This window comes from Nylanderia fulva, unplaced genomic scaffold (genome assembly GCF_048542155.1).
Source record: "Nylanderia fulva isolate GAGA-0341 unplaced genomic scaffold, ASM4854215v1 Scaffold12, whole genome shotgun sequence".
NCBI lineage: Eukaryota > Metazoa > Arthropoda > Insecta > Hymenoptera > Formicidae > Nylanderia > Nylanderia fulva.
The window spans coordinates 3,438,548-3,465,886 of NW_028189409.1; the positions used below are offsets into that span (position 1 = coordinate 3,438,548).

The 27,339-nt window shown below is 35.8% G+C and overlaps 2 protein-coding genes across 6 annotated transcripts; both read left to right on the plus strand.

The window, feature by feature from the left end:
* The first annotated feature begins 936 nt into the window (after nucleotides 1-936).
* Nucleotides 937-3,129, plus strand: Vamp7 (vesicle-associated membrane protein 7). Of its 2 annotated transcripts, none has more exons than XM_029318008.2 (6): nucleotides 937-1,225; nucleotides 1,760-1,971; nucleotides 2,038-2,175; nucleotides 2,260-2,418; nucleotides 2,515-2,607; nucleotides 2,688-3,129. In XM_029318008.2, the coding sequence occupies exons 2-6, from the start codon at nucleotides 1,768-1,770 to the stop codon at nucleotides 2,754-2,756; spliced, it is 663 nt and encodes a 220-aa protein (XP_029173841.1). In that variant the 5' UTR covers nucleotides 937-1,225; nucleotides 1,760-1,767; the 3' UTR covers nucleotides 2,757-3,129. The 2 variants fall into 2 exon arrangements, with proteins under 2 accessions (XP_029173841.1, XP_029173842.1); XM_029318009.2 differs by lacking the exon at nucleotides 937-1,225 and adding an exon at nucleotides 1,245-1,344.
* A 2,221-nt stretch (nucleotides 3,130-5,350) lies between these two features.
* On the plus strand, nucleotides 5,351-26,925 carry LOC114942602 (proton channel OtopLc). Of its 4 annotated transcripts, none has more exons than XM_029318001.2 (9): nucleotides 5,351-6,068; nucleotides 10,297-10,583; nucleotides 11,443-11,696; nucleotides 17,621-17,848; nucleotides 19,263-19,465; nucleotides 19,998-20,311; nucleotides 21,214-21,379; nucleotides 21,450-21,738; nucleotides 21,988-26,925. In XM_029318001.2, exons 2-9 carry the CDS (start codon nucleotides 10,497-10,499, stop codon nucleotides 22,691-22,693), a joined length of 2,247 nt encoding a protein of 748 aa, XP_029173834.1. In that variant the 5' UTR covers nucleotides 5,351-6,068; nucleotides 10,297-10,496; the 3' UTR covers nucleotides 22,694-26,925. The 4 variants fall into 4 exon arrangements, with proteins under 4 accessions (XP_029173834.1, XP_029173833.1, XP_085346462.1 ...); XM_029318000.2 differs by having other exon boundaries at nucleotides 10,312-10,583; XM_085490336.1 differs by lacking the exons at nucleotides 5,351-6,068; nucleotides 10,297-10,583 and adding an exon at nucleotides 10,601-10,638.
* Nucleotides 26,926-27,339: the final 414 nt, after the last annotated feature.

The window sequence follows — 27,339 nt, forward strand, 5'->3', positions numbered from 1 at the left end:
ATAATAAGATATTATGACGTAGTAAACATATAACATTGTAAAAAAATTGTATTGAATTTTGAGATAGATACAATTTTAATAAGAGTCAAAATTAAAATTAAAATTAAAGTTTTCAGGTTTCATTCATAAAAAAGCTGAGAAAGATAAAGTCTTCTAGTCTACAATTTAAATTTTTAACTTTATTTTTATCTGACTCTTTCAATTAGATATAGAATTATACTATCATATTTTAGTTGGTCTTTACTCATTTCGTTTGACACTTAAACTTATATATTATCTGTCTGATAATTAAATACAACATTTTTACAATGGTTACTACATATGTTTTCTATGTCATAATGTTTTATTAGAGAATTATTTTATAAAAAAATAATTGCAGGGAAATAATCTTTTTTATTTTAATAATTTTGACAATTTCACAGGAAAACTTTCTGAAACTGCATAATCATATAGATTTATTTTATCAGGCATATTTACTTTTTTAATCAGTCATGCGAACATGCAGATGTGCCTGATAAATTTACAAATCTATATAATTACGCAATTTCAAAGAGTTTTCTTACGAAATTATATAGTATTCTATCTTTAAAAGAATCAGAGATAAAAATAAAATATTAAAGATTATTACCTGGCGCAATTATTTTCCTAAAATAATTATCAAATAATTCTTTAAAATATTACATTATGACAAAATTGTAACATTGTAAAAGAATATATTGAATTAAAAAAAGAGCCAAAAAACTGAAAAATTAAAGATTTCAGGTTCCATTCGTAAGGATTTAGAAAGGCAAAGTTTTTAAATTCTCCACAATTTTAATTTTTAATTTTATTTTTATCTGGCTCTTCTAAAACTGTAGAATTAATATTGTCATTCTATTCATCGTCATTTCAGATTTCCCGCGTTACAATGTGCGCAAGATCAAAGAAGGCGGACGCCCAAGCCTTCGTCCTCACTCCCCCACTACAGTGTCACTGATGAACTGTCATTCACGCGCATTTATTGATGATTATTAGAAGAGTGCAACTAGCATAATTTACTGGATTACTGTGGGAAGTGTTTCAATGTTACTGCGTAAATTTCCGAGAAGAAACGACAGATCGATTGGTTAATCATTATCCTCAGATAGATGTAAATCCACGAATATAACCTTGTTTATAGGACGTGTGTAAATAAAAAAAAACTGCACAACAGTTCCTTTGATTATAAATACTTCTCTTTATCGAGGTAAGTCAAGCATTCGATGACGCAGTCTTTTGTTAAACATGTATCTTAGCTGTGCTCTTATTCAATCGAAATCCGAACAATGAATAGAGGTCTTGGAACTTGATTTCTTTCATTAAGAGGTTATAATTGAATGTATATATTTCACCTTATATTTAGAAATCAATTGATTTGTAGACGTCACAACTGTTTTATATTATTAATGATAACTCTAATGAATACTTTGCATATTTATAACCAGATCAATCATTGGTCTGCATACAGTGTGAATGTTGTGAGCTGTTTTTATGTATGATATGATAAGTGAGAATTCCACTGGGAGGATTATCACTTACTATATTGGTCTGCAATAATTAAAAAAAAAAAAAATTAATATCAGTAGCAAATATGTAAAATAAGTTAGTGTCAGTAGAATATTTGCTATTGACATTAAATTTTTTTTTAATTATTGTAAACCAATGTAGTAAGTGATAAATCTCTCTCAGTGGGATTCTGATATAAAATATAAATATATAAAACGGAATTTTTTTGTTGCAGCTATCAAAATGCCAATTTTATACAGTGTGGTAGCTCGTGGGACAATTATATTGGCGAAACATGCTGCTTGCGTTGGAAATTTTGAGGAGGTCACAGCAAAAATCTTGGCTAAAATACCACCAGAAAATGACAAACTAACATACTCCCAAGGGCCTTATCTTTTTCACTATATTTGTGAGGATTGTCTTATTTACATGTGCATTACAGATGATGTATGTATTAAGTATATATTGAGACAAACATATATTAACATGAGGCTTAATGAGATTTTATTTCAGGATTTTCAAAGATCCAGAGCATTTTTATATCTCAATGAAATCAAGAGAAGATTCTTGGCTGTTTATGGTCCAGGTGCTCAAACTGCCGTAGCATATGCCATGAATACAGAATTTGGTCGTGTTTTGGCAAATGAAATGGTAATGTCATAAGTAAAAACTGTTTACATCTTGAAAAAATTGTTTTTATATCTGTCTCATTACATGTTCTTTTGTTCTTTTTAGAAACATTATAGTGAATCGAAAGATTTGGATAGATTGTCCAAAGTTCATGGTGAGCTAGATGAGCTTAAAGATATTATGGTGAAAAATATTGACAATATAGCGATGCGCGGTGAACGATTGGAGTTGCTTGTAAACAAAACGGAAAATCTATCTAATAATGTATGTAAAACTATGTTTTAATAATTAAATTTTTAATTAATTTTGTTAATCGTTAAAATTGTAATAAAAATCTATTTTTGTTTTTTTCTATTTCAGTCTGTTACATTCAGAAAGACAAGTAGAAATTTGGCGCGTTCCTTATTCTGGAAAAATGTCAAGATCTATATTATTGTTGGTTCAATTTTGATTGTAAGTTTAAAGTTGCGATCGATTTTGATACTCTTCCAATTCTGTAGCACTTTAACATCATTTATTTTCTTTTTTTGCAGATTGTAATATACGTACTTGTCTCTATAACATGCGGCGGTTTGGCTTGGCAAAAATGTGTGGGAAATTAATACATATATATATGCATGATAAAGTATTTTAATCCAGTAAATAAATGTGAATGGAAGGAAATGCGCAGAAACTTAGTACGAGACTGACAAAGATACTTAAATGCACGAAATTAAACAGGCAAATTTATTGTTATATTTTAGTTCTGTATATTACTTTTGCATAACAGGATACGAATATTGTACTAATACGTATATACATATATATAATGTACAATATTTATCTATAATGCTTATAATCGTTATTTTACAAGAAATATAACAATTACATTTTATGGATAAGGCATATATATATTATAAATTTTGTTTTTTCGTTTACTCCAGAATGCACATGTTTTATTTTAGAAAAAATAAAAACATTTTAGTTAAATATTAATACCTATTTTTTGTTTCATCCTGTTCTGTTGTAAAAATCATGCAAGTTTTATCTGAAAAATCTTGCAAATATTATTCTGTTGTTGTGTATCCTTATGAGATTGACTTTTATTTTAATACATATTTGTGTGGTGTCTATATTAATATAATATTTATGTGCGAGAAGCCTAATAAGCTACCTTGAATTCGTAATATCTATTTGAAGGCGCATGCGCGCAATCTCGATTTAGCAAGGGCTGTACATGTATGAAACATGCCCGGGAATTAAATTCTTATTAATTAAACAATTTTTTTCTAAATCGTCTAAAATACATAATTAAAAAAAAGATATATGTTACACGCTTTCCAAATTTTCAACAGCTTTTGCAGTTTCATAATTTTTACAAGATGAATTTAGGATAATTTAAGAAATAATATTTTTCTTTATCATGTAAATATTTTAAATTCTCAATTATAAAAGTTAATTTTAGTTTTTATCTGTCACAATTATATCTGTCATGTTTTCAATAAATTTAATTTAAAGATTAGAAGAAGATTTAAACGAATTTAATATAAAAAGAATTTAATAAAAAAGAGATTAGATTATATAAATAACGGGGATCTAGATAGAATTCTGTATTCAATTCAAATTCAATAATTAACTAAACAATTTGTTTCCAAACCGTTTCAAATACATACACTTGAAGAAAAAAACATATTTTACTAAACTTTTTCATTTTCCACAGCTTTTATAATTTCGTAATTTATAAGAGATATGAATTAAAAATGATTTAAAAATATAAGGTTTAAGAAAAATAAGTTTTTCTCTATAAAATATATTTTAAATTTTGAGATTTAAAAATAAAATAAAAGTAAATGTCCAAACGTATCTTATTATATCCGTTATCTATCATATCTTCTACATAAATTTAATAAAAAGAAGAGATTTCAGATTATAAAATAGAAATAAAATAATTTCAAATACACTCCTCAAAATAATTAAGGGATCAAAAAAATTGTCCAAAAAATAAGCAAATTTTAAATAGCTGTAACTTTATTTCGAAAAATAATAATTTAAATTTTTACGTAACTTTTTTTCAAAGTTTAAACAAAAGGGAGAAAACTCGCGAATTTCTTCGTTCTTTTCACCTATTTCTAAATAGTTCACGAGTTAAAAAAAATTCAGTCACTATATCATACTATAGAGCAAAGATTCAGCTTTAAGAATCCATTCTTAAAATTGATGTACAATAATTTTTAACAGAGTTATAAACAATTAAAGTGAAAATGACATTTTTTCTTCAATTTACGATAACTTGATAAAGAAAGATCGAAATTTAAATTTAAAAAAATGATTTTACAGGGAAAACTTCAGGCCTTAACGTGAAAATGTCAAAAAATTTTTTCAAGTTTTTTTGTGTATGCGACATGTCTACAAAGTAGGATAAAATTTTCTATTTCGTCATGTTTGTCGTTTTCCGTATGTAAAAATTATCAGAATTGAAGAAAATGAAAAAAGCTATAACGTTTTAAAAATAAAGATTTCAAGCTTTAAAATCCTTTTTTAGAATTTAAATTATCATTTTTCAAAACAAAGTTACAGTTATTTAAAATTTGCTTATTTTTTGGACAATTTTTTTAATCACCTAATTATTTTGAGAAGTGTATTTTAGGATATTTTTTCACGAATTCAAGGAATATCTCCTATATATATAGAGCATAATTACATAATGTGTAATATATAATTTAATATAATATAATTATAATTATAATATACAATATATTATATATATAATAATATCAATATTATTTTGATAATCTCAGAATTTCAATTTCCTATATAAAATAGACGAGCTAAATCAATGTATCAATTATTGTGTGTCAATTGTTCAAGAAATATTTTATATTAAATTTATATTAATACAATATACTTTATATCAATATATAAATAATATTCGGTGATCGAAATTTCCATTTCCCATATATAATTGACAGGATATCGACGTCGTATATCAATTCAAGATCTCAGCATCATTTACATCAATATAAATATAATATAAATCGATATATCTCGATAATTGAAATTTGAAAATTTCCCGTATAGAATCGACATCGACGTGAAGTCACAATCCCCGACTACGGGTCCATGCTCTCGCTACGGCGTCGCGCGTCGCAGATGCAACGAACGCCGCTCGGCGCAGCGGCGGCGTCGCGGCGCTGCGACGCCCGGGCCATCGCAGCAGCCCGGCGGCGACCCTCGCAGGATGTCGATGTCTCGCGTGGCGCGCCCTTCGGGAGGTGCCGAAGTGTCTCATCCGTGCTGCCTCGTACACGCGCGCCACGATTGATCGCGCTCCATCCCTGAGAGCTCGATTTTTTCGAAAACCTTCTCTCTTCCTCCCCTCCTTTCCTTACATATACATTCTTTTTCTCCCGCTCGATTCGTTCAACAAGTCTCGCAACCCCTTCTTTCCCGGATTTCCTTAAAAAAAAAAAAAAGGGAAAAAAATCGGAAGAGCAATCGAGAAAAGTTGAAACGCGCATTTTTTTTTTTCTCGGATCTCTTCCGGAGATGAAAAAAAAAAAAAATATGTAAGAAATTGGCGCGACTCGTCGTACGCACTCGGAGCAACGAGGGTACGCGTGTGCGTGAAAGAACGCGGTGGTGCGTGTGTTTACAACCTGTGGGTGGCGGTAGCGGCAGCGTTATATAGAGGCACCGATTACGGGATATGGATTCACAGTGGACCCGGGTGGAGGCGGAAGGCGGCAGATGACGGGTCCGCGGCCGAGCCCGGCGAGAGGAGGCGCCGAATGAAAGTGAAAACGGGGGACACTACACTACTACGGGGTGCGTACTACGATGTGAGAGGGAGGATGCGTCGCCCTCGGGAGAACGGCCAAGGGTGCGGGAAGACGAACGCCGGAAGGCGGCGACGAATGCCTTGAAAAGCTCACCCCGTAAGTTTTCTTTCCATTTTCTTTTTTCTTTTTTTTTTTTCTTTTTCTTTTTTTTTTCTTTTTATTTGCGAGAATGTCCGGAAGTCGCACCGATAATTCGGCGTCGGAGGGAAAGAATCTAATAGACTCTGCACGTCGAGACTCCCGCTAAATCGCAGGCTTGATTGCCTCGAGAGAGAAATTTGCATGCATAATTACACTACCGAGATGAATTATTATTTATTATGTACGACGTGGAACATCATCTATTTTGCATGCGGAATCGTAAAGCGATAATGTAAAATCGATTATGTATACGATATAGTTGACTATTTTTGAAATAGAGGAACAAAATTACGGGAAGATATTTTTGTATTTTAGGTCAATCTGTGAAATTAGCTGTCACTTCTAGAGAAAATGTCGACATTAATAATTTTAGCGTTTTACATAAATGAGAGAGAGATAATGAAAAGTTTTTTTGCTCAACTTTATTATGAGAGTCAATAAATAATGTGAGGAAAAAACTCTTTATTTCGATTCTGTCAAATTAATTTTATTCTGGCAAAATTTTATGTTGAAATACTTTATATAAGTCTCTCTCGAGACACGTAATTTTTCCGGGTTCTCTAGCAAGCATTTTGATATGGCTATGCGATCGCCCTTTTCTCTCTCTCGGTCTATCATTTGCCGACGTTTATTTTTCATTCTGTTGCGTGCTTTATTGCGTGCATCTAGCAACGAGACGTATAGTTTAGATAAAATGTCGGAACGCGACATCGTCAGCGTCAAAAGGCAATGAACTGTTTCCGAGCATGAACGTGGATAGTAAAAATACGCTGCCTTTTCCCGCACGCGATGGAAAATCGTTGCTACGGAAATCTGGGAAAACAACAACTGCATTACTGTACCAGAGAAACACTGTACTATTGACACTTTGTCGGATATAGAATCTTTGTATCGATTCGCGTAAACGTAATTCTCTTCCGACTTGTGCTCTATTCGCATATTGCAAAATGTCTCTAAGTTATTTTATCAAATATTCAAGTTGTCACAATATCTTTTTTCATTTATTCTAACCAGAAACTAAATTAATATTTCTTGAAATTGTTCGTTATTATTATTTTTGTATTTAAGAGTCTATCATTTTTTATTTTATAAAAGATGATAATTATGAAAGTCAATAAGTCAATAAATAATATGACATCAATGATTAGTAATTATTACAATATGTCACAATATAATTACACTGACAATAATTGAATTTCGCGTGATTATGCATGCATAATTATGTTGAATAATGTAATAATTAAAATCACCTCACACATTATATAATTTTCATCCGATTAAATTTAACGTTTTCCATTTACACAATTTAACTATTCATTCTACCCACAAAATAAAATAACGATTCTTGAAATTACGTTCCTTATTAATATTTTAAGAATTTATGAGTGTTTTTTATTCCCTCTCTATAAAAAATAATATATCAAAGCGTAATAATTAATACGAAGCCAAAAATTTACTGAATATTATGACACATCGATAATTACAAGAATTACAATATCTACAAAGAAAAGATCTAATTTTTTATTATCAACACAAATATAATTATTTAATTTTTTATAATTTAATCTCTAATTTGACGTGATTGTGTCGGATAATGTAATAATTAAAATCATCTCACGCATCGTTCGATGAAATCTAGCTTCTCCATTAATTATATGACGGATATAACGATACGTCGATCGGTATTGTATTTTACACGCCGCAAAATTATTTGCATTACCGATCCGCAGAACGCATCGTGCCAATTTGACAGGGGGTCATTTTGACGGAGAGAAATATTCGACGCCACGTATATACGAGCCCATAAAACGTTCGGGGAACTAGAGGGTCCGTCCGTGGAATGGCGTTAGGGACGAGACTGAACGGGAAGAATGTTCATTGACGTTAGAGCTCCCGTGTCCTTGGCAAGGAAGCGTTTCACTGGGACTGGGATCACCCTAGGATCACCCTAGGGCGGCGAATGCCCTCGGAATAGTACGAGACATTGCCCTTTCTCCACCGCGAATAGACGAGTTTTATACAATTTGTTTCGTACAGTTTGACAGTTCGAGATGGACGATTTAATTAAGCTCTCATTTACATCACGTCATTAATTTATTCATGACACAATTTAGCTATTCATTCTACCCACAAAATAAAATAACGATTCTTGAAATTACGTTTCTTATTAATATTTTAAGAATTTATGAGTGTTTTTCAATCCCACTCTATAAAAAATAATATATCAAAGCGTAATAATTGATACGAAGCCAAAAATTTACTGAATATTATGACACATCGATAATTACAAGAATTACAATATCTACAAAGAAGAATCTAATTTTTTATTATCAACACAAATATAATTATTTAATTTTTTATAATTTAATTTGGAAGAAGTAAAAAATTCATTATTTATTCGTACATGTATTTTATACGATCGACACGTCCTAGTCGATGACATTTAGTTCATAAATAATAGCTTCGTGAGAGATATATAAATGCGTTGTGTAAACGAGACTCGCGGACTCTTCAATTTCCTGGGCTGTCGGGAGGATATTTTTACGCTAGCATGTAATATCGTGCATTAAACAAAGTTGCTGAAATTTCGTGGGTCCGTAATCATACGCTGAAGACTTCACAGTAACTTTCGCAGATAATTATGTATTCCGCGCGCGCGCCATAAAACAGCGCCTTAATAGAGTATCTTGTTACTCCGCTAACAATACCCTGCGCAACGAGCTTGCCTATAAGTCTCGGAGAAACAACATGACTAAGCGGCTCGGTATACATAAGTTTGCTTCTCGTAAGATAAACTGTAACTTTGTATACTATGCATTTCACATGCTTTACTCTCTCTCTCTCTCTCTCTCTCGCATCAGCAGACTTTGATTAACTTGATAATAAAATTGTTCTACAAGATTTCATCCTCCCTCTCTTGTCTGTCTCCCAGACTTTTTTGTATGTATATTAATAAAATATTTCTAGCGCGATATTTCTTGAAACACGCGGTCGGTATAAGCAGCCATTGTGAATTAGAATTATATTTCTTTCGATTGAAATTATCACCTCACTGTGAACACAGTGTGTTAATTAACGTGAAGAGAACCAGATTTAATTTTCTACTTGGCGTAATTAGTTTCGATCTTATAAAGTACGTCCCTTCTACACGCCGTCTCGTTACCTTACGTAATTAAGAGCGCCATCGAAATCCGCTTCCGGGCTTATCCGGACAAAGTTTCTTGCAAAACATGTAATAAAAAAAATCTCGTCGAAAATTGCGAGACGTACATAGTAATGTAATTTACATAGCAAAATCTCGTGTTATATACACATTATAGGTGAAACTAGAAAGTTTTTCACTTAAACATAGGTTTCTTGTCATCAACGTAAATCTAGGTCTCATATTTTTACATGTCGCGTGATAATCTTGAAGGCAATTTTAAGGCAAAATTAGTTTCGTAATAATATTAACAAATTTGGGCAGAGAATTTTAAGAATAGTTCTCAGTAATTATATTTCAAGCTCACAGGAGACACTCACGAAGTGCTAGAACAATTGGAGAAATGCATACATTTTTGAAAAGTATTCGTCGAAACAAGTTCAATGATATGTATATATCATTTCTGTTAAAAATTGAGGGATCAGATTTTGGCCAACGTTCAATTTTTACGCACGTATAGCTTGAGTTTAACAAAATTGTACATGTAAATTTTGCCGTGATAAAGCTGAATCGACTGCACACGCGGAAAGCCAAAATTGAATATTGGTTAAAATTTACCTCTCGCTTTTTGACATTCGATCTCAATTGAAGCAGCAATGATATATATAATAAATATAAATATAATTTTATATATATTATTTATTATTTTCGTATATAATTTTTATTTTTCACACACATCCATTTTTATATACATGTTCCCAAAACCGTTCTGGCGCTTCGCAAACGTTATTCAGCATCTGTAATAACCGAGCTAAGCGTCGAGATAAAAAACTTACCACCTTCCCAGCGCGTGCTCGCGCGATCTTTCGATAAGAAATAGAAGAGAGGAGCTTTTATATTTGAAAGTTGTTGAGGATCGCGCGCGATCGCGGATTCCTTTCAGCGAAATATTTTCGCATCGCGCGGTCGAGCGCGATCCTCTCTTCTCGCGCGAAGGACAGGTGAAGGAGGAGGAAGTGCCAAGACGATCCGTCTTTCAAGGACCGATTCTTTCAGACTGCAACCCACCCTCTTTAGAATTCCCCGTCCGTGGAGGAGCGACGAGGGGTTCGTCGAAGACAAAGACGAGGGAGCGAGAGAAGAGAGCGAAAGAAACGAGGAGACTCCCTGACTCTCCGAGAAGGAGGTGCGGTTGAGCCAGGGTGGTGAAAAAGCGAGAGGAAGATAAGGAGATAAGGAAGATGGGCGAGAGCTCGCCGGATCTCAGCCTCCGGCTACGCCAGGGCAGCTCCGATTCCAGAGACTCCTTCTATATGGACTTCGCTCAGGTAGGAAAGCGAGGCGTCTTGCAGATTAAAAATCATCTGTCTTGAGTAACCGAAGGTAATTACGCGAAAAGATTTCGGAAAGACGTGATGAGAATCACGAGATTATTACAGAGGTTTCGGAATATAATTAGGATATATCTGTGCACGGAATTCAATATATGTGTCTTTGAATCTAAAAAATGCATGTGCGGCAAAAATTGTTGAAATTTGTGTCAATTAAGAGAGCGACAGGAGATAATTTCTGAGTTCGATATAAATTTCTCGATTAGATTATTCTCGAGAGAGATATAATTCTCAGTATATATATTTGACCCCTTCTAAAATCGGATTAAAGCGCAGTGATGTGTCAATAACTGAAATACCACGCCAATAATGTCGCATGTCCCGGATCACAAATCCAATATCCTGAGAAGTAGGACGACTGCAAAATTGATTATTCTATAAGAACGAAATTAAACCGTTTTATCCCGTCCAATTTCAAAGATATAAAACTTGTTACTCCGATATCGGATGTGCTGTCGTGTCAAATGGCAATTACAGCGCATTTTTTATCGCCATCAATTTATTTATAAAATTAAATAGCATATTTTTTTGTGTCGTATTTTTAAATCGTCAAAACTGTGTTTAACAAAATTTCTCTTTCTTTATTCTTACGTATACTTGCTCGTAACAGCACTATTGCTACAAATATAAAAATGAATATAAAAATATATTGGCTGCACAAATGTCTTTTATATGAAAAGTATGAAGTAAAAATTATTCCTCGCTGAAAATGAGATTATGATTCCGATACCTTGAATGTACAATTTGAAATCAGGACGGAGAATATCAAACTGTCAACTACAATATCATTCCGCAGGGAATCGATTCGGATATCGAGGAAGTGACGCGACCAGGCGACAATAATTCCGATCCCATGCTGGAAAATCACCTGGAGGAAAACGGGAACGAACTGCCACCGATTGAGGACATCACAACGATCCCGGAAGAGGCTTCCGAAGAGTTAAGAGAGGAAGAAGAGGCGGCTGCGTTGGAGGCTGCGCTTCGAACGCCAGACGGCGGCACGATTAGCACGGAAATCAGGAAACCGTCGGCTGCGACGCTTACGCAGGAGTGAGTACAGAAATTGCATTTCATATCGACCCATCATTTCCATAACTTCCTTTACCCCTTTCTCACTCGAGAGCTACTTATAACACAGTTCTCCTCCTATATAACTAATTTTCGTGATCGTTCATTCTCGCGGATCAAATTAATTCAGGTCGAAGAGCCGGAATTAGCAAAAGTGAGTGAACAGAAAAATCGTGAACCAGCGGTTTAGCAGAGGAGAATTTTCTTCCGAAGGAGTCAAATTTCAATCTTTTCAGTCCGTTAACAGGATGTCCAGCAGACTCAATGAAAAAAATTCCCTGACTTTTTCAGATTTTTTTTTTCCAAATATATAATTTACATATATCTATATGATAAACCAATTAAATGTGAAATCATAAAATTCTCGAGATATTTTTGTCAACAATGTAAAGGTGCGGAAGTTAAAACAAAAATTTAAATCAATTTTTATTTAGATTATATGAAATTTTTAGTTTCTATCAAACACATTGAAATAAAATAACACAACGATGAAAATATAAATTAACGAACTCGCTAGATTAATCGATTTTCAACAGCACAGAAAATTAGCGTGTTGGGAGTCGAGGAAAAGTTTATATTTATTTATCAAAAAATTTCAAATTATTGAAACGAATGTAGAATAATGTGAAAAAATGCAGATAAAAAATAAAATTTCCTGACTTTTCCCTGATCGCTAGACATCCTGTTTCAGTTCGTTAATTGAGATGTAAGAATAAAAGACGTACGGAAAAAGGAGAGTCGAAGAAGAAACGAGCAGTCGCCGTCTATTCTGCCGTTTTGTATCGATTGTACGGCGCTTTGTATGCACCACCGCAACATAAATTACAGCCTCCCCTAAAGAGCCCCACGTTTCTCCACGTCTCTTCATTCGAGTGGTCAACGCCAGCGCTCCCGGCGGGCAGCATTAATCACCGTCTGCGATTAACGCGCATTTCCCTCAGTTTCCAGCATACGACCCTGCACTCTGTATACCACCAGCAATTAAACCTGATCGTGAAAAATGCTTCAGCGATTTCGCAGTGACACGCCAATTTCTCCTGCCAATCCATTTCCGAACACGAATTCTTCCGATATGTGGCAATATAAACTGCATTGTTGCATTTATCAACAATTACTGACAATGAGTTTGACTACCAAAAATATTTTTAAATCATTATATATTTATAGAGTTATAACATATTATTTTCAATGTATAAATATTTTTATATACAATTACCGTAATTATATATAGGAATCTAAATAATAAAGATTTATAGATTTGATATGAATTTCATATATATAATTATTGGAATTATACATAATACATCGTTTAAACATAAAGAAAAATATATACATATATCTTGTAGATATGTAATCTTGTCATTGTTGTAAGTGGAAGGAAATTCGTGGCTTCCTCCACATTTCATGCAATAATGCGGCGATCTTTGTTCACGTGTCCATTGCCATTATTCATATCGCAGTGTCTCAAACGGAACGATTTATCGGACCGAATACCACGTCTCTCACGAATTCCAGGGTGCGTCTGGTTTGCGCGGGCGAATTCGGTCCATCCGCGGAACTCGATTACTTCCGCCGGATATCGACGTGAATTCACGTCCACGCGACGGCCGTCGGCGTCAGAGTTAATATTGACCTGTCACTCGGTTATGGCTTACGATCTTCCCTCTCGCTTCCGGTTCGACCTTCGCAGGCTTTCTAACCCTCTCCCACCAAGTCTCCTTCGTGCTACCACCCTCCGAAGCCTCCTCTCCAATCTATCAGGAAAGCAGCTTATTCCGTCGATTTACATGTAGATTCGATCAACTTGAACACATACTCGACATGTCGCATTTTCATAGGAGAAAAATATTATAACAAGATACGTTTTTCGAAACTCATTTTTTTCATTTTATAATAATTCCATTGACAAGCATATACGTAACAGTAAAAGCAATAGAGCTCGTTAAAAATAATTTCTTGTACTGTTAATTTGTGCTGTTAAATTTAAAAAATATAAAAATTGATTATTCATAACGCGATACATCGATGATGTAAAATTCTCTTATGATACTGCGAAATAATTCATACATGTGCAACATGTTTTATTCCAGAATAAAAACTTTTCTGGTACTAAAAGAAGCGAAACTCGACAAAAACATGTATATTCCACACTCCTTCGATGAAAAAACTTCTTTCTCTCTCTCTCTTTCTCTCTTTATCGTCGAATTTGTCGTCTTGATGGGAAAATGGTAGACATGGAGTAGGTCGGGGAAATGCCGTCAGATATTTTCCAGCAAATGTACGAGAACCACCGATGTCGGGAGGTAGACGGAATAAGAGCCGAAGCGTGTGAATATTGAAGTACTTGCATGCATCCCCAATAAGACATTATGCGCTATTTTTAGAACTTTTCCTCAAAAGATATTTTTTTCGAACATCTCCGAATAAAAAAAGGATATTGTTAAAAATTATTTAATTTTTAGAAATTATCTAATTCTTAATTCGACTGTTTCCAAATAATTCTTCTATGTTTCTTTTCTTATATCTTTTCACACAAAATTATCACTTTTATAATTGTGCTTATCAACCCTCGCATATATTATCTGCATGCATCCCCAATATTTAAATTATATTTTTTTCCGAATAAAATTGTCATTTTTATGATATTGCTTATCAATTCACTCTTACATATATTATTTATGAATATATTTGTAAATGTATATTCCGAATGTGGCACGCGGAAACGCGTTTTCTCTCAGAATCTTGAATTATTGATCTCTGTTCTCCCCTCACGGTAAATCCTTTCCCTTTCGATTATTTTCCGAATTCACGGCACGTAATCGAGCGATCAGCTGAGGCGCTGGCGATGTAAAGGCACGTTACGTTGCTGCAAATTTGATACACCGCTAACGAGCTCGCTATCAAACAGTCGTATATCCAGGCAGGGATAGAGAGGGAGAACGATACGCGAAGAGAGAAGGATCGATATATATATATATTATGATATATATATATACACACATATATACGACGATATGTCAGGGAGCCGGTCTGCCCCGGTTAGGGCCTCAGTTTGTGATGCGGGGTCCGTGAGTGCCGTGTGTCACGAGCCGGAGGGCCGTGATTGTGTCATCCGTTGGTGAGGGCCGTTCATGAGGGCCAACGTTCCGCCGAGACAATCGAGGAAAGTGCGAGTCAAGGTCACGGGTATGCTCATCAAGGAGATGTCCCTCAGGTATCGTTATTTCGCTGCTGCGCTGCGCTAGATATCGCTGACATTTAAACATACAGAGGCATTCATTTCCCCGAGCTTTCACACCTACCTATGTAGATAATCTGACACATTTTAATTACATATTGTTTTTCCAAGTAGAGATTACAAATGTCAGACGTCAGAGTGTCAGAAAATTTACCGCCGCGCGTGAAGAGAATAAATTGAAATATGTAAAAGGAGAGAAGTGTGAAAAATGTGTCGAAAAAGGTGCAAGTGATAGGAAAATGACGGACAACGAAAATGATAAGCGATATTCTCCTCTCGCTGACAGACATCTCGGAAGAGCGTAATTCTCATCATAATATGCGGAAAGTGAAAAGTCAGCGAGCTGGAATTTCTGAAGCACAAAGTTCAAAGGGACTGAGCGTGAAGGGTCCCCAAGTTTCGGAATAAGAGATGTACTTTGACAATGGTTGCGCGGCAATTGAATTCGAATAAAATGCCGCCGACGCTTTTGCGAAAGATTCGCGAGAAAGATTCCTCGGAAAATCGCGTCGAGAAGTGACAGATTATATAGATAACAACGTGTGAAAAAAATTGCGAAAGACCGCTTTTCGTAAAAATACTCGCAAAGTATCTCTATTCGACAAATCCGAAGCGTAAAGCTAAGAAAGTTTAAATTAAGTAACACTTTGAAAAAAATTTGAGACTAACGAATATATTAATAATAATCGATACTTCGCTCTCTTCTGATTTTTTACTCGAAAGAAAAATACACTTGAATGAAGAATGAAATTAACAACGTTGGTACAATGAGGCATCGATCGGTTTAAGTTTGCCGGGCTTTTTAAGGAAATTAAATCTGCAAAGGAACCAGGTCAGCCAAAGTTCGCTGAAAAGAATTTTAATAATATAATAGATTCGGTCGGGAAGGAAGAATTACAAAAAAAAGGGAGAAAATGGAGAGAAGGTTCGCGAGGGAGACGTCGGTGGAAAAGCAGAAGGTCCCTACGGTATCTCAAAGGGTAGCCAATGCGCCGGATCCTCAAGCCACGTATACCATCGCCCTTCGCAACGAAGGGATGGCACTCGACCACTGAATCAACCTCTCAGTGCCCTATCTCGTCCTTTCCTTCCCTCGGCCAACGACACCCTCTCTCGCTCCGACGCTTCGCAACGCTACGTGATTATTTGAAAAAGCTCCGAGGCACGAGATGAGCTTCCACCCTTCCATCGCGGCCTTCGTGTTGCGCCAATGTTCTTGTGAAACATTTTTACACCGCCTGCGTGCGCTTCGTGAAAAGGGATTCACTTTCTTCACCCCTTTTCGAACCCCGATATCGTAGGGGTAGGTCGTCGTACTCTCTGTCGTAGGATCGTTTAGCTCCTTAAATACGCGGAATAATCAAAGGTATTCTTTTTTATAATGACAGTTGCGACACTGGAGATTCGAAGCAGTTCGCACAATTTTTTTAAATTGTTTTGATTAAAATTTTCCGGAATTTATGACTGTGTTAGAATAGAAGGAATTTCTTCCAGGAATTTTTTAAGTAAGGAATGTAATCTAAAATAAGAATGTAAGGATAAGTAGATAAAATTGATTCGTGATAATGTGCCTCCAGTTTAATAAAATAAAAATTTCTGAAATATGTGAAACCTATTATTTAATTTTGAGAAGAGACTTTTATGGACAATTAGATCGATGCAATTAACGTTAACTTTGAAGGAGTTCTTACATATTTAGACAATTTTTCATAAATTTATGAAATAAAAAACTTAAATATGTGCAAAAAGCGAGAAAAGGACGTTTTATCGCGTGTCAAGTTAAATAGATCGGCTACGACTATTATTAGATAAACGACCCGTGTTAGAAAGTCAACGCTACGTCATCTAATGACACTCACAAAGTCATCAGCACTAGTCGGTCTCTTCCTGCAGCCAGTGTCAATGTAATGTGTCAAATATTATGATACTACGTTGACCTTAAATTAGGCAATCATGTGGGTTCATAAAAAAAATCATGTTTCTTCAAAATGTACCTGCTTAATCATGAAATCATTTTCTTTTTACATTTTTAATAAATTTTCTACCTAAATTAGTAATAGCAGCTAAATGAATTAATTGGCTACCGATGAATCAAAATTGGCTGCTGATTAAAAAGGAATAAAATATATGCAGGTGTGTAATTTAATAAATGTAGATATAAAATTAAAGCCTTATAACTATTCTAGCTGCACGTGGAAAAGACATTTACCATATATTAAAAATAATGAAATAATTTATTAGAGCTTTTATATCGAACAAATTAATTAATTAAAATTATTAATGGTCTCTGGAAAGATCGCAGTCACTCGCAATTCCCACATGGCGTCATATAAAATAATAAAAGTAAAAAGGAATACACGTATATACGAATATGCATATATATTTCATGCTTGAAAGTGAATTAATCTTTAAATATTGATCAAGCTGTCTCTGCAAGAAAATATTATAGATTTAAAATTGTTTCTGAACAAGATAACTTCTTTATAGAAATTTCTTGAGTCTTTTTTTAAGAACATTTTATTCTTTTCACGATATTGCATACTGGGCGAGAAATAATGCATTTTTATGCCAATGGAAAAAGATGCGGAATATGAATGCGAGATATTGCTATTATGTAATGTTAGAAGAAGCTAGATGAAGAGAAGATAATACGATATGTTCTGCACAGTTGGCCAGGATTGCCGATCGCGCTACCATCACCAGCCTCGCCATCCGCGGTAATCGTCTCGCCGGAAACGCTGTCTAGACACAGCAGCAGCTCACCTTCTCGCGTTCACCGACCACCCCAGTTCGCGTTGGCCCTGCCATGTTCCTCGCAACCGATTCCGGCGGTCTGCTACCCGGCGCCGACCTTCCTCGAGGTCACCGACGAGCGGAAGTGGAAGAACCTTGGATGGTGAGTAGGATCAATCGTTTCGCCATCACCATCCAGGTCGATGTACTCTCTCCCGAGTACAGTATACTCTCGGTACGGGTGTACTTTCCGTCTCGCAATCGCGATTCATTTCTTCAGCAATTAGATATTACATGTTCGGTTATTAATTTGACTGTCTCTGTTATATTAGAAGAATTATTGATCTTTTTAAATCACCGAGATAGCACCGTGTCCAAAATTGGTGCATAAGACATCATTAAGGAATCTTATGATGTGACATCCCAAAAATATCTTAAAGATGGTGCTGTTTGGGCACCTTATATATAATGATACAATTAATTGATATCAATGTTAATTGTTATTAAATTCAATAATAAGAATTAAATTGAATTCACACTCGCAGATTGCAATTAATAATGCTTGTGACTATAATTGCATTGTTTGTTTATAGAATCGTCCAAAATTGATAAAAAATCTTATTAATGATATACTTGTTGCATAATAAAATTTTATAATTTATAAGAAAATTGACTGAAATTAAAATGACGGGTTTCCTCTTGTCAATTTTACTTTATACTATTTCGTGAAGATTCGTGAACTTCAATTAATTTTCGACAGAGATATATATATATGTATATATATAAAGGGGGAATGCCGGTCGTCACGGAAATTTCACGTGATCCTCCAGGTTATCCTGACCGACGTCTGCACTGCAATTACCGGTACTTTATGAATCAAACACACGCGTACAAGCGACCACGCGATTATTCGTAATTGAGCCAATTCTTACGGGGGTGGATGTATTTGCGGCCAATGGTACCTCCGCTGTAATGTTACACGATGATCGAGCTAACGATCCATCATTCACGCGCGGCTGTCCTCAATCTCTCATTTTCGATAATTTCTTCGATAAAATATTTTTATTTGGGTCAGTGCCACAAGAAAAGGTCTTTGCACAGGAGTTTTTATGCCAGAAAAAAATTATTACAAGCTTTTCAATATTGAAATTAATAGATCCTAATTATTGTGAATACAAATTCAGATATGCTAGGCATAGATATTAGGTGCCATAAAATTATTTTTAAAATCCTCTATCGTTATTTATTTATATATCAGAGCCTTTTCGATTTATTAGATTAATGAATAAAATTGCCTGGATATAAAGAAAACATGTCAATTTAAATTCGCCGATAAGAACAGCGAGTTTAATAAACGAAAAATAACGGGAACGGATTTATATGAAATTTCTCATCGACACATTTAAAATTAAGATGGAGTTTAATAAACGACAAGTATTAAGTAAACTGAAGAGAGGAATGCGATTTCCTTCAAAAGCACGAGCCGGAGATGGATCTATTTCCTCGAGCGAGGATTTTAATTCACGCGCGACGCGAATCCGCGATTCATTCAGCTTCAATTTCCGTTTCTGCTGCAGCGACGCCCTGGCAACCACTTTGAGCGCGTTGTACGGGAAACTTCTGGTTGTGATGGGGATCGCCTTTCCCATGGCGGAAGTAATATCCACGTACATACCGCCGTCGTTCTATGAGGCTTTCTACCTCTACCTTTATTTCGGCAGCATGATTTTCCTGGTCTACATGTACGCTATGTTGTTCAGAGATGGCAAGTCAAAACCGAGTAAGTTTAAAAAAGTTTCCTTATATCTGTCTGACGAAGATTTTCAACTCGCAGAAAATATCGATGAAGCTCTTGCACGCGAATAACGAAACGTATAAAGATGCATGAAAGTAAATAAAGCCCCTCGAGATCAGACTTGCCACTTATTTGGCATCACTCTCTACATTTTAATCAATTTACAGGGTGGTCCTCGTATAATGATCATCTAAATAATTTTAATTAAAAATAATGATTATATAAATGATTATCGTAATGATTTTAATTAGAAAATGTGATAAAAAAATCATGAATAAAAATTTATGAAAAAATTAATAAATTTTTGTTCATGACACTTCGCGACAGATATAATCATAAGTGCCTTAAAAATCGTGACGACTATTACGAAGATCGCCCTAATTCACGCGGTCACGCAACATTATGACATCACTTCGATGACCTCGAAATTCTTTTCGCGGCCGATGCCGAAGCAAGAGCGATATAATAAAAGCGCTCGGAATTAATTGGTCTGTAAATTGCAAAATTCGCGGAGCAGAGAAGCAGAAGGACATATCGGACCTGGACTCGTCGAGATCGTCGAGCGGCGCCGGCGGCGACAGCGACACGCCCGAAACAGGATGTCCGCACGTGTATACGGGACGTCCGGTCCAGCATTACGGCAGCTTCTATCTGCGAATGGGCGCCGTCGCGTTTGGCATCGGCTCGATGATCTATTCCGGTCTGGAGTTCGGCCAATACTTCGAGCTGGAGCAGAACACCAAGTGTCACAACATCATGCTGGCTCTCACGCCGGCCACGAGGATGGCCTTCATCTTCATTCAAATGTACTTCATATTCCTAAACAATGAGGTGAGCGGATGCCGAGGGTAAACGACACGTGTCTCGTGATCTCAATTTTAATGATGGACTGCTTGAGCTATTTCAAATTGAATTTTTCTTAGCGAGAGGAAACGGAAAACGGAAACGTCCATTATTTGTCTGTATATCATTTTCCATTTTTCATTTCATCTTCGATTTTTAATTATATATTTTTATCATTAAATCTTAATTCAATTAAAATCTTTTTAAACTAAATTGAGAATGAAATAAAAATTGGATTGTATAATTTGTATATAATTTTTCAATTTTTAATTATGTGTTTTTGTTATTTAAATCTCTAATTAAAATCGTTATTAAAACAACAAATTTAAAATTGAATAGAAAATATGATTGTTGTTATAAGAAGTTTAGTAAAAAAAAATAATCTGTATTTTACGTAACATTCGCTTAGAAAATCTTTACGTTGATTCCTTGAGAATCGCTGCACGTGCTGTATCGGAAAACTTTGATGCTGTAACTTGATGGGAAATCCCCTGATGGAAATATCGAGCTAACACGAGCTCGTCGGTTACACGGTTAATGAAACAGAAGGGTGAATAACCCTGAAAACAATAGCGGAACACTATGACTATCCAACGCTCTAGTGCTTCATTGCGATGCAAAACATTGAATGCTCCTCTTATTAACGTAATCTTTATTAAATTAAACCTGGATTATCTAAATAAATCCCATAGATTATAAATAAAAAAATTTTATCCGAAAGAAAAAGATTATTGTTGAAAAAATTGTAATTTTGCGTAATTTATTTTTGTTATATCCCTATTATAAATATATATGTTGAACAAGAGAGGAGATATTTAGCAAAAAAATTTGTTGAAATAAATACGCGTTACAATTTGATTTTGACGATGAAATGATGTGATATGTTGTAGCAAATGAAGGTTTATCGCCATCGCGTCGTAGCTCGTTTCGGACTAATGCATATGATTGGCACAAATCTGTCAGTCTGGCTGAACGTTCTCATACAGGAAACGAAACATGAGATCCTCACTTTCTACAATCCGGAGAACAACTCTCTCAGAATCTCTCATAGACTAGGTAAAGGCAAATTAAGACGTTCTTTTTTTTTTAATTACACGATTCGAGATTCTGACACTCGAACTTTCAGGCTCCAAGGGTGGATTTCACCCTTTCGGCGGACACATTCATTCCCATCACGGGGAACACGTGCGGCTCCCGCGCGGTCTCAAAGGACCCCATCACTTGTACGAATGCAGAAGAACGAATATAATGGGATCGTTGGTGCAAGACGCCAGCCCCTTCCTTTTCCCGTGTACGATAGAATATAGCTTGATTTGCGCAGCCATTTTATACGTTATGTGGAAAAACATATCGAAAATCGGATTCACGCAGCCCACAACACCGCCTGGTTCGCGTCATCACGCACACGCCTACAGGTATATGGTGACAATACACCCGTTTGCGGAGCGATAATAATAGGCCTACATAGATGTACATATGACAGTAAACGCGCGAACGACAACCCAGTTTGCAAACTAATTCCATCAGCTTATATTCGCTCGCGTGAATAATATTTGTGTCTAATATTTATGCGAAGCAAATATACGCGTACTAAAATATTATTATTACAGAATTCCGCGGTGCAAAAATATTTCTAACGAAGTAAACGTCTCAATTATCCGCAGGAAATCGCCTCATCATTACAGCGTGGACTGCGCCCGCGCGCACAAGGGCCTGTTCGTGGGCATTCTGATTCTGGTGCTGACCATAATCTCCCTGATCCTCTTCTTCGTCCTGATTTCGCGGCCCGAGCTGGTCAGCCTCGCCGTGACCGAGGTGAACGTCTGCGAGCTGACGCTCTACGGGATGTCCACCCTGGCGACGTTGATCGGCATGTTCCAGATGCGGAAGCTGCGCTACGATGGCGGAAGAAATCTCGAGCTCGACAACATCCTCCTGGTGGCCGCGCAGACCGGCATGTTCATCTACTCCACCTTCACCATCATCGGCGGTCACTTCACCCTGCAGAAACACACGGTCCTCGTCCTGGTCACCGCGCTGGCCAGCGTAGTCCAGACCACCTGTCAAACCATCTTCATCCTGGACGCGTCCAGACGCTCGGTGGCCACCGCCGAGCAGATACGCCGAAAACCGGGCAGGGAGATCGTGACGTTTCTGTTGGTGACGAATCTGGCCATGTGGGCAATCAACACTCTGGAGAAGTCACGCGCGGAATCGCATCCCGTGCAGTTGCACTTCTACGGCCTGTGGGCGTGGACGATCATCACCCACGTCTCGATGCCGCTGGCGATCTTCTACAGATTCCACAGCACCGTTTGTCTGTGCGAGGTGTGGAAGCGGGCCTACAAGGTCAAGCCGACCTACATGTGACGCAAGAGGTCCCGCGAGATCATATGGAAGACCGGAAGTGCGCCACAGCGGCCCAAGAGCCAGCAGTCGAGGCTTCACGTCATCGCGGAGAACGATCCGGCGTATTTCATATGATCGAGAGAAATATCGAATCGCCACGATCGTCGAAGATGGCGCGAAAACCGTCTCGAGGAAAGAGAGTATGTTAGGCGGCGTCACAAAGAGTAGTCATCGTCGAATTTTCGTTTCAATGGACAGAACTTTTCTAGACATTCCCAGAGCACGCGATTCACGCGATGATACATACACAATTCATATTTTGCGCGAGACTTGTATTCTCTCCAAGGGCTCTCCAGGGAAACATTTTTGTAGAAATAGATTCGAAGATTTCTAATGACATTTTGGATATATATACATATAAAATGCGTAAATAGATTACTTCAAGAAAAATGCATTTCAGCGAAAAAATATTCATAACGAGAAAAAACTGTCATGTAAACACAGTAAACAGTGTGTTACTTCGTCATTTATCGAAAGTCGATGTCCCTAGTCTAGCGTTGTACAAATATATTTCGTCAATATATAAATATCGACGAAGGACTATAAAATTGACATAACGCCGCTCTTTGAAATATCAATCAATTTTTAAAAAGTGTATCACACCTGTCTATCAAAATAATCATGCGAGAGGAAGAATTTCAGCAAAAATCATAGAAAAGCGGAGACTATCTTCGGAGATGCGTGAGATTTCGATAAGCCGATTTATCGGAACACAATATTATATACATGGTCTTCTTGACTACTTTTTAGAGATTTCAATGTTAATCCTCTTATTCGCCATTGATATTCTGTAAATAACCTCTTTACCACGCTGCAAAACCTCCGCAAAGCAGGGAAGATTTATACAAACCGCACGAGCGCGCACTCAATAGAATCGCGAAATTTCAACGCGATAATATAAAGGGAGACACGATGACATTGATATTTGTCGCTTTCTCACAGCTTTTACCCCGCGCGATGAGCCTACAAAGCAAACAAATGACAGCACGAATTATCCACCGTCTATCAAAGAATTATTCGACGAACGCAAGTTCTACAGGATGTAACAAAAATGTAGGCCGTTCAGGAGCATATTCTACTTATCGAAAAAAAATCATATAAATATATGTTCAAAAAATATTTTTTAATTGGCTCCTTTGTTCTGCCAATGCTTGACAGATGCTGCTTACGCACAATTTTGGAAAACATTTTTCTAGAGAATTAATTATTATGAGAATTATTTTTTTTTCTAGTCTTGCATCGTTGAAAATAAAATAATATGTTTTTTAATTATCTTAAATTTCAAGCTAAATATGACTTCAACGTGAAAACGTCATTTTTATTTATGTGATTTTTTTGTTCATTTTAATGAGTAGAATTCGCTTCACATTTTTGTTATACCTTGTGTAAATTAGCGTGGCGGACGAAAGCGATCTCGTTATTATCTCGAATATCGATTCTCCATTATGTGAATAGGATAGGAGATAAAAAGAAGATCGTTTATCTACTTCGTGTACAAAAGATTATCTGGAACAATCAATTGTACTTCTCAAATCGATCAAACTGTGTTTAGACCTACAAAAAAAATCTCCTTAAATCAAATTCATTGATAACGTTAACAATAATATGTTAGTATATATCTTGTAAATTTTGTCCTGGTTTAAAAATATTCAAGTATAATAATTTTCTCGATTCAATCGATTGATCGACATAAAAATGTAAAAAGTCCGCGAAGAGAAACAATATATATATATATATATATATATATATATATATATATATATAATCATATAAATATTGTTTAAATGAGCGCTGCTCACTCTCAAATGTCCAAAACGCAGGATTCTTAGATGACAAAAAATGCCCACGCAGTTATAGAAATAAAAAGGATTAGATTTTTCTTAGACTCGCAATCTGGTCGAAGCGGCTGGCCTAGGTCTTCGGCTCTTAAAAAGGGAACAATGAATTCGTTCGATAAATTTTTCTATCTATTCCGAGCGACGAGTGAGAAGAAGGAACGCACAAAGAGAGTTTTCTTTCTCTTTCTCTCTCTCTCTCTGTCTCTCTCACTCTCTCGTAAGACTGAACCGAACGTGAGAGGAGCGGTCGAGATGGGCCGAGCATAAATCCTGATCCACTTTGAACCGAGTCGTCTGGCCATAACCCGTTCGTTCGACGCTCGTATATAATAATTCATGGCACTCGAACACTCTCACGGACATCCGTCTTCCACGTAGTACAAAAACCGCAGTTCAAACAACAGCAATCGTCCATGCAGATGGTTCGCGAACTAAAATAGCGATGGGAGATTACAGAGATTACAGAGAGTACAATAGTATAAGAGATAATCGTAGTGCACCGATATATTGTTCGCAGATATTTTCGATAAAGAGATAAGGAACGAAATTATCCCTCTATTTGACGAACGAATAATTAGGAATTAATTAGGAATATTTTCATACAACAATAACAATGTTCATTATACATTCTCTATCTATATCTTTCGGTTCTCTATATTTTTAATTCGACACGAAATCGATCGTTCGCACCGACAACTTCATATTTTACTCGCACTCTATTTATGTAAAATTCAAGATGAAAAGATGAGATATAGATATTAAAATATACATATATTTGAAAACGAGACGCACAAAATAAATCCAACAACTTTAACATTTTATACTTAAAAGGATGAAGACAAGAGAAATATAATTTTACACATTGTACTATCGTAGAGAAATCAATTTATAGAGAAAATAATTAGTATTGTGCTGTACAATTAATAGTACACAGATATTTTATTATTGACTTTGTATTATTAAGAGAAAAAAATTCATTTGACGTCAGGAAGAGTGATCAGGATTCTCAAATCGATGCGCGAGAGATTCGTGCAATTTTTTTTTCAGGACTAGATACACAAAAACGAGAAGCGATGACGCGTTCGAAGTAGAAATTACAACAGTACAACGGCTGATCATATCATTAAGCCTTAAAATCCGTCGAGAAGAGTGCTGTCCGAACTCTAATAAGGGAGATAAAAAGGGGATCAAGATCGATCGCGATCGAAGGCGAAACTAGAAGCGACCTACTCCGAGTTTCTTTCGATGCTCAACAACAGATGTGATGATGAGAGGATCACAAATGCGAACGGAAACAAATCGAGACGTGACGTCACGGGTATGCATGTGCGTGTGCATGGAAGTGTATATGCGTGTGTGGTCTTGTACATGAAAACGTGAGAAAATAGATACGGGGGAAAAAAAGGAAGAAAAGTCGAGATCTAATCGGAAATATGTATAAGCGTTCATAGATAATACGTGTTCGTGCTAGAAGCTTCGATATATCGATTATCGCCGTTGCGAATTATATAATTATCCGATCGATTTTTTGTAAGATATATAGTTTCTCTAAGACGGTTGTAAATAAACGGAGGGGAATATACAATAAAAGAGCGAAATTAATTCTCTCGGTGTTTAGCGCTAGTTGTGTCGACATGTTTCTTCCTATAGCATATATATATATATATATATAATATACATATATTATATATATACACACATATTTATATATACAAGATATAAATATATTTATTATTATACGTTGTTCTATTATAATATTTATTGTAATATCTGACATTATAGAATTTACGCGCGACATGTTACGTTTATTGAAAGTCCCGAGGACTCATGCCGAGATCTCATGTTTCTTTTTCCTCTCTCCTTTGCTTCTTTTATATATTCTTACTTCTAAACAGGGCAGTTAGAATATCGCGATATAAAAACAAAGGACGAATATTTAAACAAAATTATGAAGAAAAATATTAAAGATTAATTTAGATTTTTTCAAATTTATTTATTTAAACAATAATCCAAATTTCATTTCTAATTCGTCTTAGTCTTCTTGGAAATTTTAGACTTCTCTCGTGCACATCGTTGACGCATTTACGGATCTCTCGGCGTGAGTCTTCTCCGTAAAAAGAATGAAAATCAGGGCGAAATTATGAATGGACGCAATTCGCACTCGCGAGTGATATAAGAGAAAAAAAAACGGAGTAGAGTAGAAAAAAGGAGGTTTTCTCTTTGCTATATCACATCTCTAAACTGTACTTTTTCTATGTCCGCATAATCTAGTTCCTACGCAATGTTTGTACTCTTATACCCTTTGTACTATTTGTACCTTACGAATTGCAATACACTCGTCCGCAATAAACGAAACGCATTCATTTTATTGCTGCACACGATCGCAAACACATTTCCGTCATATTAATTCCGTAATATATAAATCTTCGTCGTTAGAAATATAGAAAGTATACGAAAAACACAATATATCGAGTTAATAAACCGCATTTCATTCTACTATGCTTGCTCGATAATCGGACGAAAGCGACGTCGAGGTGAAATTTCAATCACGAACATCGGGAAATAACACTTTCTACATAATGCAAAGTTTGCTTCGTACTGCGCGATAGTCGGTCGATGCAGCGAAACGATGGCGAATAATTCAAATAGCGGCGATTCGTGACCGAGCGACCTAAATACTGCCGATTTCGGAGTCGATTCTGCGACTCCTATGTTCGTGATCGCTCGATGCCGAGACCTTCCTTGTGTCCAAGGTCATCCAGTGACCGA

What these genes read in the sequence shown, in the direction of transcription:
- Vamp7 (XM_029318008.2), top strand. Translation starts at nt 1,768, where the DNA reads ATGCCAATTTTATACAGTGTGGTAGCTCGTGGGACAATTATATTGGCG. An exon ending in CGGAAAATCTATCTAATAAT is followed by an intron (nt 2,419 to 2,514) that starts GTATGTAAAACT and finishes TTTCTATTTCAG; the next exon opens with TCTGTTACATTCAGAAAGAC. An exon ending in TTGTTGGTTCAATTTTGATT is followed by an intron (nt 2,608 to 2,687) that starts GTAAGTTTAAAG and finishes CTTTTTTTGCAG; the next exon opens with ATTGTAATATACGTACTTGT.
- LOC114942602 (XM_029318001.2), top strand. Translation starts at nt 10,497, where the DNA reads ATGGGCGAGAGCTCGCCGGATCTCAGCCTCCGGCTACGCCAGGGCAGC. An exon ending in TCTATATGGACTTCGCTCAG is followed by an intron (nt 10,584 to 11,442) that starts GTAGGAAAGCGA and finishes ATCATTCCGCAG; the next exon opens with GGAATCGATTCGGATATCGA. An exon ending in CATCACGCACACGCCTACAG is followed by an intron (nt 21,739 to 21,987) that starts GTATATGGTGAC and finishes AATTATCCGCAG; the next exon opens with GAAATCGCCTCATCATTACA.